This window comes from Petromyzon marinus, chromosome 12 (genome assembly GCF_048934315.1).
Source record: "Petromyzon marinus isolate PM22_M1 ecotype Great Lakes invasive population chromosome 12, UKy_Petmar_22M1.pri1.0, whole genome shotgun sequence".
NCBI classification, from domain to species: domain Eukaryota; kingdom Metazoa; phylum Chordata; class Hyperoartia; order Petromyzontiformes; family Petromyzontidae; genus Petromyzon; species Petromyzon marinus.
Window position 1 is genome coordinate 7056434 of NC_133678.1, and position 13960 is coordinate 7070393.

At 45.6% G+C, this 13960-nt stretch overlaps 1 protein-coding gene across 1 annotated transcript; it reads left to right on the plus strand.

Annotated features, from left to right (window-relative positions):
- The first annotated feature begins 1689 nt into the window (after positions 1-1689).
- Positions 1690-7110, plus strand: LOC142924329 (uncharacterized). The gene is made up of 5 exons (XM_076066582.1): positions 1690-1942; positions 3220-3348; positions 3868-3958; positions 4972-5276; positions 5839-7110. Exons 1-5 carry the CDS (start codon positions 1828-1830, stop codon positions 5967-5969), a joined length of 771 nt encoding a protein of 256 aa, XP_075922697.1. The 5' UTR covers positions 1690-1827; the 3' UTR covers positions 5970-7110.
- Positions 7111-13960: the final 6850 nt, after the last annotated feature.

Sequence of the window (13960 nt, forward strand, 5' to 3'; positions counted from 1 at the left end):
AAAATAATCATCAACTCCCCGCAAAAAAAATTAACAGCTGTGCAGTGCCCGTGGCATCTGTGCTCTCATCACATGCAATCGAGTAAAAATCGAAAGCACAAGCTTTATCTGACACTTGCTGTTTTAAGGTAGCCGGCAAGTCTTCAATTCGCCGCGCAACCGTATTTATGGACATACTAACATCGTTGAAATCCTGCATTTTCTCCGGGCACATTATTCCCACGACTTTGGTGAGGCACTGTTTAAAGAAATCACCGTCTGAGAAAGGTTTCCCATGTAGGGCAATGAGTTGAGTTACTTCATAACTGGCTATTGTTGCATTTTCTTGAGCTTTGTTAGCACGGAAAAAAAACCTGTTGCTGCATTAACAGGCTAGCTGCCATTTGCTTTACCTTCTTCCGCTCGGCGCCAGTGTAGGACGTGAAGGTCTGATGTTTTGTTTCATAATGCCGTCGTACATTGTACTCTTTCATCACGGCAACACAATCATTACAAATCAAACAAACACACTTCCCCTTGGTTTCTATGCAATCTTGCGTCTCTTCGGTTCCGGCATTTTCTGGTGACCCTGAGCAAATGTTTTCTTCGATTGCTTGCTTTGTGGAGATGTTGCCTTGTTCAAGACAATACCGCCACCTAGTGTTTAAACTAAGAAATGCAATACCGTGAGCCATATTCCATTATGTTTTTAGACTTTGATACGGGCCAATTAAAAATGGATGGCGGGCCGCAGTTGGCCCGCGGGCCGTAGTTTGGACACCCCTGCACTACAATGACAATAGTTTCTATCGATTTGAAGCATGTTTTATTTTTTGGGAGGGGGGGGCAGAGCTTTGTGACGTCATATTTGAGGGGGGTCTGACTTTTTGTCACGCCGTGTGACTAAGGGGGGGGGGGGCAAAAATAGTCCACAAGGAGAAGCACATTAAATGAGACTACAAATTAGATGCAATCACAAGCGACACATTAGGGGGCCATCCACTTAGTACGTACTCATGGAGGGGGGAGTGGGGGAGGGTTAACCCAAATGCGTGCGCTTGCGTATGGGGGGGGTCTACTGACAATGTGCGTACACATAGGTAACGAAGGGAGGAGGTGAAGCCTCGATAATAATTTGTCTACATTGGCCTTCAAATAAGCCACAGTTCAGTGTCTTCAGCTGTCACACAACAAGTACTAGCGGGAGAAGCGGGCCTGTGGAAGAGGTGCCACACTTTGTGTGCCACCTGACTGCTCCGCTATCTATCACGCAGCTCAGCAAAATAAGTGGCTAAGGTACACAACTTAATTCTTTAATACAGCCGGCGGTGGACTATCTGTTTGCTTAAACGCGTTAATGTTATTAATCCTTGATCGTTGCTGCGTGGATTAATCATCGGCCGTTCTATCGGATTCGGGTGGAGGGGGGTGCGTCAGGCGTACGTACGCAGGTTGGAGGGGGGGTGTAAAAAGTACGCGTGGGTACAGGTAGGGGGGGGGGCTAAGTTTTGACAAATTTGTGCGTCCGTATTAAATACAGAGAACCTTATTTGTCAAATTAAATATAAGCGAGGTAAATGCAATTGTTATTACCTGATCCAAAGCCTGGATTACCTTAAATCCCCCCCCTCCCGCTCTCAACTGCCGAATGGACGCGTCCACTCGCCTGTCTCCGCCCACTCGCCTAGCTCCGCCCACTCGCCTGGCTCCGCCCACTCGCCGGTAGTGACGTCACACACTTCGAGGCCGTCTGGTGAGGTTGACGCTCCACGTTTAAGCTCCCGACAACAACGCTAAGTTTTAGCTCCAGGATATTCACTGAGCTCCACTTACTACAGCTGCTTCGCCATGGAGTTCAAGTTCTTCAAACTGCTCCTGCCGCTACTGCTGCTGCTTCTTGCGGGGTTCCATCCTTCGGCTGCAAAGCCCGTGATGTCCAAAAACAGCATCAGTGCGCCCGAGGGTAAGAGGGATAAATAGGGATCCATAGGAATTCCACCAGGAGATCCACTGGGCTCCACTAGGGCTTTACACGTGCGCTGGTGATATTAGTGGCACTGTTGGTGGATGTGGGCAGCAGTGACGCAGTGGTTAGCACGCTGTGATACGAACCCAGCAACCCGAGTTTGATTTCTACTCACGGCCAACACCAGTGATGATTATCCGAACCGTTCATGGTCCTCCCCGAAGTCGACTCAACCTCGCATGGTGACTGTACCTGGTGTGGTGTGCAAACATTGTCGCTGGGGAGACAAGGGTTGTCGGGCATGGTGCTGACCACCCACCCCCTCGTGTACAGTGTTGGCCTTCATAGTTGCTTGCTTACAGCACTTGCCTCAACAATTTGTTAAGACTATATGAGGGGTCTTTGTGTTTTGTTTGGTGGATGTTGTGATGCAGGAGATGGTGTTGAAGGCAATGCTTTGTGGTTGCCTTGTCCTCGTGGTTGGCTTGTGGCGATTGTGATGGTGTTGATACCGTGGTGGTTATTTCAATTATGTGTTGTGTTGGTAGTAGTGGTTGTGATGCGATAGTAGCAATGTTGATGCTGGTAAATACGAACGTAAATTGAGGTCCTTCAAATTGGTGAAACAAAAGCCTGTTTCACAAAGTTTCCAAGTCACATGTGCATCTCCTGAACCTACAAATTATAAGAATCAGAATATTTATGTATACTGGATGATTCCAATGAGCTATACAGCTGTTTTTCACAGATCTCCAGTTTGGGGGAGGTCAGAACGTTACAACAACAAACAATACAAAAACACGATAGGAGTGCAGAGTATAGGAAATATAACAATTCACTTATAAATATATACAAATAAAACAATTTTTGTTACCTTATCTTGGCAAACAGCACGTGTAACCTCGTGGTCATTTTAGATCCTCATGCCTTTATTCACCGACCAAATGTTGCAAGTCAAAAAGGCATTCTACCGATGCCAGTGTTTCATTGCCCGCATATGGAATATTCTGAGACTCTCATCCATGCCTTCATTACTTCTCTGTTGGACTACATTTCAACTCGCTCCCCTTACGGTTTCCCTGCTGTGGTCATTTCAAGGTTCAAAACGGTCCAGAATTCTGCTGCGAGGCTCTTGGGCCGTACTCCGAAAGCCTTTTGAGTGCAGAGGCTTCGGTGCAATCAATGCCAGTGAAAGGTTTGGTGTCATACACATAGGATGAGTGTGTGATGATTTTGCCATCGTCACACGTTGGTTCCGGTGGTCGGTCGTTCAGGAGTGGAGCCGGCGATGGGAATGTCCGGCTGGATCCAGCGGATGCGCGGCGTGAAAATGACGACAGCCCCCCCTCGGACCAGCGCGACTGCAACCCCTCAAGCACCCGACATTGTCCACAAATCTTCAGGTAATTATCTCATGATTATTATCCCTCTAGCGGTGTCTAGCCTTAACTCCAAGCCCTATGCGTAATGCTAAACCTAACCCTAACTGTAAACCCAAACTTTGTAACTAGCGATTGAAAAAGAAATGGCTTCACCCTTTCTGGCAATAATATAGGAGGTGTTAAGATTTTCCCACACCAAATACATACCTATTGGAAGGCATCGACTCCGCATTAACCACAAATGTTCGTGGTAAATCATGCAAACAAACATGCTTCGAAAATGAATGTATTGTCCTTGAGACTAATTGACCTGCACCAGAGACAGCCTCCTTTATGGCCTTGTCTCACCAGTGTTAGACTAGAGAATGCAAAAAGGCTAACAACACGAAACGAATACACATATTAAAGCATTAATAACTGAGGTTGAACAGTTATATCACTGTCCCTAACCCTTACTAATTAGGAATGTGAGTCACCCCTGTTGATATTTTGCTGGAGATAACTTAATGAATGTTTGCTCTCCCTTGTGTGTGGACGCAGTCTACAAGACGGTTACGTTGTCCGTCCTAAGTTCCATTGGGCTGATCACCCTGTGTGTTGGTGCAAGGCTTCTATACTGGCGTTACGTGAGGTGAGTGTGATGATGATGAGGGTAAATGCAGGGTCCAGGGAGCACATGTTTCTTAAAATCAACCGCTCTTTGCCATTGGTTCCATTTAAACCGCCTCCCTTCCATGTAAAACACTGCGTATGTTCTTTGTAAAAATATAATTGTAGAATGTTTGGAGTCAAGGGTAAGCCCTTCATCTTAAAGTGACTTGAAGAAAAACGAAAAACAAACAGCTCTTATCTTGTAGCGTCATAACTAATCAGCGAGTCCTTGGCAGTTTAGCACCCGTTTTATTTGATGGTACGATGAACTTCTGTAAAATGAGTATCATGTTTTAAAATGAATAATGCATCCGAAATCACATTCTTGCAAGGCAGCATCACCCCATGTTAGACAATGGTCCATGGAAACATATCACACAATTACTGAACTCACTTCAGGTGGCCTCTCATGTACACCACGGGGCAACAATTCCCCCATCCGCTTTCACAGAGTAACGTCCACCACACAACTCTCAGAGCTCGGATTTAACTGAAATCAATGCACTCCTCAGCAGTAAAAAAAATCTCAGCAGTGCCGGTTCACATGAACATATCTCTACACCAACCAGCCACCAGCAAGCAGTGATGAATAACTAATTAAAGAAGCTTCAAATGCATGTGAAGCTTTGTGAGACAATGTCTATGTGTGTGTGTAGTAGGAGCTAGTATAGGGGTCGGCAACCTGTGACTCCAGAGTAGCGTGCGGCTCTTTAAGGGTTGCTTCGTGACGTTTTTTTATTTATTAAGGACTGTCTGGTATTCACCACAGTGCATTACGGCTGTTGAAATATTGAGGGGTTTTTTTACCGAATAAAAAAAATGGTTCTTGTTATTTCGATCGCCAACCCCTGATGTAGGAAGATAAGAGCACTGTGCAGGAGTATAGGAACCCATGATGAACACTGTACAAGCCACGTGCACTGCATCCTAGCAAGGCAACCTTTCATGTCTAAACAATTTTCTTCCGCTTCTCTTTTGCACTTTTTGTGGTAGCCTTTCAGCACAGCCTGCAGATGATGGTGGCGAAGCCAATGTCATGAACAGTGATGAAGAAGACGTGCCACCATCACTCTGGAGCGATATCTCACGAGTCCTCATGGCAATTCGCCAATACATAATGCCGCAGCCAAGGGCCGTGGATGAAGAAGGTGAAGACGTTGCACCAGGCGGGTGGTTTATGGAGATTCTAACTACCTTGGTGCAAAGCTTGAAGCCTGAGCCAGGGACCAGCAGCAGCACAGATGGCAATGGTGATGCCCACAAAAAGTCGCACCATAAGGCGAAGAACCTGAAGACAGGTGAGAGAAGTGTGTGTGTCTGTGTGCATCTACCAGTCATCTCACACCTCCGATTAGCATGGCTGGCTATGTGTGGTACAAAGAAGTTCAACGTACCTTCATCTCAGACAAACTGTGGCACCTGGATCTGTTCCATGACCTCCTGCCAGCGAGCCTTCGACATTTCACTTGGCCTCAAAGTGCACGTAGCATGGCACACATGCCGTAGTGACTTCACTGCCACTTGGTCGCAAACGGGAGTTGTGTTTTACACGTTGCCTTCATGATGGTATACCACTCGTAAAATGTTGGCAGAACATTGAATTGCAATAGTCATGCAATTCTACATTACTAATCTGGCCAGAGTTGAAAACGCTCGATTTTTTTCTTTCATGAACAAATCCTCCGTCACTAGATCTGACAACAGTCGTAAGACTGGGCCAGAGCCTGTGGCTCTTACTTCACCAATATAATTTGACGTAAAGCAGATATCGGTCCATTGATGCTTTTTCTGATAACTGATTCATTCCAATTACTCACCATTGTTAAGTTGTTTCCCTTCACGTGATCTGTCTCCTTGCAGGCAAAAAGAAGGAAAAGTTCAAGAAATTCCTGGCAAATAAGAGAACGCAAGTGAAGAAACTGCACAGCAAATTCAAGGCGACTTTCAAGAAGAAAATGCCAAAATTAAAATTTAGGAGGAAGCGCAAATAGTCGTGGACAGCGACTACCCTTCCTGGACAACCCCTCCCCGCTCCTCCTCTTCACTCCGAACATTTATGAATTAACATGATCACATCTCTCGTCATATCGTATTGCCTGCTCCCTTCTTCAACCCTTCACAAAGTTAATGATCCCTCGTTTAGCCCAAAACAGATTGTTTGGGCAAGGCCGGCATAGTGGTCACGCCCGGCTGCCTTTGTTTCCCGAGTGACGATCTTTTTGCATTCACCATGTCCTCATTTGAGTTTGAGTCAACCCACAGGAGACCCACCTGTTTTGTTACCAGAACAAAGGGGAAAACACATTTTCATACTTCAACCCACATGCACACATATAACACAGAGATCCCCTGTATAGCCTTAACAGACTGTTCGGGCAAGTGCTGTTAGCGCCGGTCCCCGACCACCTCTCCTGCCTGTCCCGCGCCCTGTGGGCATTTCTACTTGGTGGCCTGGCTGCCGGCGGTTGCCCACCGGGCATCGCCGGCACCGAGCGACTTCCGCGCCATCCCTCGAAACCGTTGGGCCGCTCCGTCACCCGCGTCTGGCGGCTCCTTTTCCGGGCCACTTGGCTGCCAAGGCATCGGCAGCCCCGGGACATCGGGGCTTTGTGCGGTCCGAAGGATGGAAGGTCGAGCTCCGGGCCGGGGGAGTCTTCACCATATCAGCATGCCGGGCACGGAGGGAAGCTTCGCGTCCGTGGAAAGCAAGCCGGGCCGAGGCTGCGGTTTCTTCCTTGTCGCGGGCCCCGGCCGGGACTCCACTGCTGCACTGCGTGGACATTGCGGAACTCGTCGGTGGTGCGGGGGACTCCATCGCCGTGGGCCCCTTCTTCCTCCTGGCTCCAGCCCCTCGCCCCGCCCCCCTTTGTCTTTCCAATGCAATTTTGCCCGACTACCTTTCAATGTATCTTTTCAAATTATTGTTATGCTAGGTACAATTGTATAATTGCTGTACAGCGCCTTGTTAAAGGCACTATGTAAATATCATTAAGATAAGATGCACACTTGCGCAAATGCTGATATACATGTAACATAAAAAAACTAATTTTATTTGCAATGTATTTACAATGTCTTGTTGCTTCTGTTGAACAATGCAATATTCACATGTACATATATGATTCTGCAGCTTCACACGTGGTCACTCCTGCGAATGATCTGTTTAATTCCCAGCCAGGTCCGTCAACCCAGGCTTGGCTCAGAGCTCACATCCTCCTCACTCGAGCTTTTTTTACTGCTTGTAGTGCATTGCGCATTGGGATCCTAGGATGGAATGCGCATTATAAATTTTAATTTTTTTTTTTAGATTGGAGGAATCTGATGAGATACGAAGCTCTTTTTCACATGTCCAGTAGGGGTGGGTCAAGGCCCTGGTTTCAATACTGGTAATAGAAAACAGCACTTGAGTTTGTACTTCCTAACTTGGGGCCACTTCGCCTCACCCCTGGTTTCTGAGTCATCGAGTGGCCCATCACTACGATGCTGAATTGACACCAAGTGCTCTGATGCTCAATGTTGGCCTCACTCAAGCTATTGGGGCTAACAATCCACCACCCTGGATATTCCATTCCAAATAGTAATTTGGGGTTGACAATCCAAGGTTCAATTATTTGTTAAATATTGCCTTGAATGATTTCCGCTCGTGGCTGCAAGTCTAATACCCGTATGACTTGTTTCCATGCGTCAGCAATATCACCCTCCATGGTCATTCCACTGCTGGATAAAGACCTCCCGAAGCCATATTAATATTTCATGATCCCCACCGGAGGGCCACTAGAGTGAAGCTGGACCGTACGCTAACATTCCATGACAACCTCAAAAAGGTAGCCTCCAAGACCAAAACAAGGGTCAACCTGGTCCAGAAACTGCCAAGCACACGCTGGGCAGCATCAGCACCATTGCTGCGGACTATCAGCGATGGCCCTTGTGTGCTCTGTAGCCGAATACTGTTCACCAGTATGGACCAGAAGTAGTCACCACTCGACTTGTTCATGTCCAACTGAACACTGCAATGCAGTGGATCACTGGAACCCTCAAGTCAACACCAACACCCTTGGCTCCCCGTGCTGTTACACATCTCTCCCCCACCCATCCGCTGCAACACTGCAAACCTCTGGGAAGGCCTGCAAATCGAGGAAAACAGTCGCCCATTCATTAGGACCTCAACAACGTCCCTTGTCATCATTTGAAGTCAGGCAAGCTCTTTTGGACCCATGCGCTTAGCCTTAATGCCAATTCAAACCCGATGAAGCTTGGGAAGTTGAATGGAGTTCAAAAGAACGCAACAACATCTTGTGAATGACTCAATGCAGAAGATCCCTGGATTTAATCTTCCACGATGCTCATGGTCCACCATAAAACGCATCCACTGCACAAACCATGGTGGATGCGGACCCTTGATGCACAAATGGAAAATAAAAAAACTCCAGTCGTGTGCGACTGTAGTCATCCAGAACAAACCATAGAGCATATAACAATGCAATGCTCGATGCACACACATACGAAGGAGACATCACAACGACACCCTCCACTGCTCCTTACGCGGTTGTCCGCTGGCTTGACAACCTTGAATGTGAAATTGTAGTCGTTGCTCTGCATCTACATCAGCAGCCACACATGACCAGAAGAAGAAGAGACTGCTGCTGCCCGTCTGTCTCACTGCTGCCTGTCCGTCGGTCACATTGGCTCATATTTATTTTGGGTGCTGACCTAAGACAAAAGACGACGCATGAAGCAGTTCTTGAGGTCCCGCTGATGGTTTTTTGACACAATGTACACGACATAGGGGTTTTGTGTGTGCGGGGAGTAGTGGTGTAGTGGTTAGCGCGCTGCGCTACGAACCCGGCGACCCGAGTTCGATTTCCACTCACGGCCACCAACACCGGTGACGATTATCGTGGGCCTCTCCCCTAGGTCGACTCAGCCTCCAACGAGCACCTGGTATGGTGTGTGCTAGCACACCCACCCCCGTCGTTGTGCCATGCCGGCTTTAATAGGTGCTGCTCACTAATAGCACTTGCCACAACACTCTGTGAAGGCTACACGGTGGGGGATCTTTGTCTTTGTTGTGGAGACGTGGCCAGATTTAAAATAACGCCAATGCCATTCACTCTCAAATATTAACATTATTATTTGAGTGCCTACGTACTAAAACGTATCTAAGTTGCCTTCATGTCGGCTTGTTTTCTTGAGTGTCACACAGAATTGTACACACGTTAACAATACGTTGAAGAACCACTACTTTAAGGTCTTCCAGAGTCGAGATCTTGTTGGTGTATTGCCCTATAACACACTGCTGAGGCCCCATTATCCGAAACCAGTTGCCAGTCTGGTTTTCAAGAGACCGCCAGTAACACTGAGAAGTAAATCAGTCCTGTGTAATAATATACGTCACTGTTTGATGTTAGAGTTGCCACCTGGTCCACTTAGTGTTGCCAACTCTGGCCGAAGCTGTTACGGGATATTAATTTAAATTTATTTATTTTCTTAAAACATCCTATATTGAACATCTCTTGGATTAATCTTCTTTGGTTCTTTCGGTAAAGTCACGTAGAATGAGAATAAAATAATAAATTTATAAAATAAAATAACGCAATAATATTCTCACGACGTTTCGGCCACAACACAAGCGGCCTTCATCAGGTGAAGGGACGAGACTGTCTGGAGGACAGCGCTGGAGTGAAAAAGCCACGCTCAGATCGCGACCTTTAAGCTGTGTGAGAAGAAACAAAGCGCCTTGACAAAGGAATTAGCATAGAATTTAGCATTGAAATGGCTGAGTGATTAGCTTGTGACTGGTCACAGAAATGGCTATGTTAAAGTTAAAGCATACACATCCGCAGAGGCACCCCTTGATAAAAGAATTGACATAGAATTTAGCATTGAAATAACTAAGGTTAAGCATACACATTCACAGAGGCACCTAGTACAAATCAAACAGGAGAATTTAGCATTGAAATAACTGAGTGATTAGCTTGTGACTGGTCACAGAAATGGCTATGTTGAAGTCAAGGCCTACACATCTGAGCTATTCACAGTAACTGGGTATACACTACAATATATAATGAATACTACATAGTGAACCAATAAAAAACTAAAATATAAATTACCTCAATGTTATCAATAAACTCTATATATTCTCCAATCAGCTAAGCTACCAACAATAAGTCCTTATATATCACAATGCTATATGGCGAAAAAATGGGTGGATTCTTACCCTCAACTTTAGCAACACGGATAGCTACGGGCCCCGTTCAGACGAACGAGTTCATCCATGGTCGGAACAGAGGAGGGGGAGAGAGACAGCTGCGAGGCGCTGTTATACTCCATGTTGTAAACCATACCATTAACCGTGGTGTGAGAGGTATTTAAGAGTCAATGCCAGCGAAAGAGCTGCGGTCTGAAGGTCATCGTAAAATACAATTAATTAAGAACTGAAATGGTTTAAAACATCTTTCCAATGGTTACTAAGCCAGAATCCATCTTCTCGGTTGAAATTGTCTCTGTGCTTGTATATGTGAATGGCCTCATGAACGAATCTCTCATGGTAGCCGGTTGGTTTGCAAAGAACCTCCGTCTTGGAGAAGTCAATGTCATGTGAGCCCACTGAATTATAACAGTGATCTGAATTATAACAGTGATCTGTTATAATTCAGTGGGCTCACATGACATTGACTTCTCCAAGACGGAGGTTCTTTGCAAACCAACCGGCTACAGTGATCTGTTATAATTCAGTGGGCTCACATGACATTGACTTCTCCACGACGGAGGTTCTTTGCAAACCAACCGGCTACCATGAGAGATTCGTTCATGAGGCCATTCACATATACAAGCAAAGAGACAATTTCAACCGAGAAGATGCATTATGGCTTAGTAACCATTGGAAAGATGTTTTAAACCATTTCCGTTCTTAATTAATTGTATTTTACGATTACCTTCAGACCGCAGCTCTTTCGCTGGCATTGACTCTTAAATACCTCTCACACCACGGTTAATGGTATGGTTTACAACATGGAGTATAACAGCGCCTTGCAGCTGTCTCTCTCCCCCTCCTCTGTTCCGACCATGGATGAACTCGTCGGTCTGAACGGGACCCGTAGCTATCCGTGTTGCTAAAGTTGAGGGAAAGAATCCACCCATTTTTTCGCCATATAGCATTGTGATATATAACGACTTATTGTTGGTAGCTTAGCTGATTGGAGAATATATAGAGTTTATTGATAACATTGAGGTAATTTATATTTTAGTTTTTTATTGGTTCACTATGTAGTATTCATTATATAGTGTAGTGTATACCCAGTTACTGTGAATAGCTCAGATGTGTAGGCCTTGACTTCAACATAGCCATTTCTGTGACCAGTCACAAGCTAATCACTCAGTTATTTCAATGCTAAATTCGCCTAGTTATTTCAATGCTAAATTCTCCTGTTTGATTTGTACTATGTGCCTCTGTGAATGTGTATGCTCTGACTTTAACATAGCTATTTCTGTGACCAGTTACAAGCTAATCACTCAGCTATTTCAATGCTAAATTCTATGCTAATTCCTTTGTCAAGGGGTGCCTCTGCGGATGTGTATGCTTAACCTTAGTTATTTCAAAGCTAAATTCTATTCCAATTCCTTTATCAAGGGGTGCCTCTGCGGATGTGTATGCTTTATCTTTAACATAGCCATTTCTGTGACCAGTCACAAGCTAATCACTCAGCCATTTCAATGCTAAATTCTATGCTAATTCCTTTGTCAAGGCACTTTGTTTCTTCTTACACAGCTTAAAGGTCGCGATCTGAGCGTGGCTTTTTCACTCCAGCGCTGTCCTCCAGACAGTCTCGTCCCTTCACCTGATGAAGGCCGCTTGTGTTGTGGCCGAAACGTCGTGAGAATATTATTGCGTTATTTTATTTTATAAATTTATTATTTTATTCTCATTCTACGTGACTTTACCGAAAGAACCAAAGAAGATGAATCCTTGCAGTCATGAAAGCTTTAAATCGAAATCTCTTGGATTGTTCTGCAATCGCCACCGAGAGATCAACACAAATCCCGCGAGATTCCCCGCCAATCTGGAACGGTTGGTAACTCGAGTTCCGCTGTCAACCAAACCGGGTCACGTGGTCTCAACAGTCAGCCCAGGGTGCGTTAGGGGCCGCCCATAAATGACGTCACGCACCTAGGGGGGGAGGGGGTCAGACATTTGTGGCGATGTGTGACGATTGGGGGTGGGGGAGGGGTTGAGAAATGTGACGTCACATCAAAATGCGCAACTTTAAATAAATAGAAACAACACGTTCTACTTATATTCTTGGTTCTTTCGGTAAACTCACGTAGAAGGGAAACAATAAAATAATAAAAAAACAATAAAATTCTCACGACGTTTCTACTTAATAAAATAGACTTTTTTAATAAAGGTTCTCTCCTACAATATCAGAGTGCAGCGCCACATTAAATACGCACTACAACAGGGGTGTCCAAACTTTTTTTCTCGAGGGCCACATACAGAAAAATATACGAAGGACTGGGCCACTCACTAGACGTGAGGTATACTGCCTCACTTCTCATGCACTAATATTGGAAAAATCAATCAAATGCAGAGACAAGAAGAGAAATAGGGGATGTGGATATTTCAAGCTTATTACACAAATAAATTATTGGGCTTGTTAACACATCAACTAACGTTTGTTAAAAAAATTATCAACTTTAATTGACTGAATTTATAAAGTAATTGGGCTAATTAACAAATGAAAACTGTGTGTATATTTTGAACTCACCTGTAATGGGAAAAATGTTGCGCTCAGTGGGAGCAGTGATGCTGCGCTTTGGTGTGAAGGATAGCTGGCAGGTCAGGAGTAAGTTTGGTGGTTGAGATGCGAAGGACGTCACTGAGATGGCTGTCGGTCGTTCTGGTTCTCAGTCTGCTTTTGTTCAGCGTTAACAGAGAGAATGTCTGCTCACAGATGTATGTTGAGCCGAACAGACTCATCATTCGTTTTGCATGGCGTCTCATCAGAGGCCTTTTGCAAGCTCCGGTAGAAGTCAGGTAGGGAGAGAAGCTGATGCTGATTCTTCAGAGAAACATCACACTGAATTTCGATCAGTTCTTATTGCAGACTCTCCTCCACTTCTTTTGCATCCATTGAAAACGGAGCCGCAAACAGTGTGATTTCCTTCTCAATGACAGAAAAATCTTGGAAGCGCTGACTGAATTCTGTCATGAGAGATGTGATCACAGACACATATTCTCCCATTTTTGTGCTTTTGATTTCGGCCAGCGTGGGGAAGTGCGCTACATTGAAGTTGCACAGTTGTGACTCGAAGAGACGGAGCTTCGCACGGAATGCTTTCATGTGCGCATACAGCTGTGGTACCAGCTGCTCTTTGCCTTGTAGTCTCTTGTTCAGGGTGTTGAGATGATCAGTGAGATCAACTAAAAAAGCCAGGTCTGCCAACCATAAAGGGTCACTGATCTCATGGAGAGGTCTGCCCTTTCTTTAAAAAAAACTTGTCGATATTTGATCTCAGGGAATAAAACCGCTGCAGCACGGAGGCGCGACTGAGCCAGCGCACTTCAGAATGGTAGAGAAGGTCCCTGTATTCAGCATCGACATCAGAGACGAACGCTTGAAATTCTCTGTGGTAAACCCCTCGTGCCCGAATTATGTTGACAGTTTTCACAACTGTGTTCATCACATCGCCAAGCTGGATTATCTTGGCACAGAGGGCTTCTTGGTGGATGATACAGTGCATTTTGACTGCCTCGCCTCCGCTCTCCCGCACCTTGGCACTCACCATAGAGGCCATTCCTTTGCGCTCGCCTTTCATTGCTGGAGCCCCATCCGTTGTAATTCCAAACAGCTTGTGCCATTTAAATCCAGCCTGGTCAATTGCATCTGACACAGCTTCAAACATGTCCTTCCCAGTTGTTGTCCCCTTTAGACTCCGAAGATCGAGGAGTTCCTCCGTAATGCAGAAATAATCATCAACTCCCCGC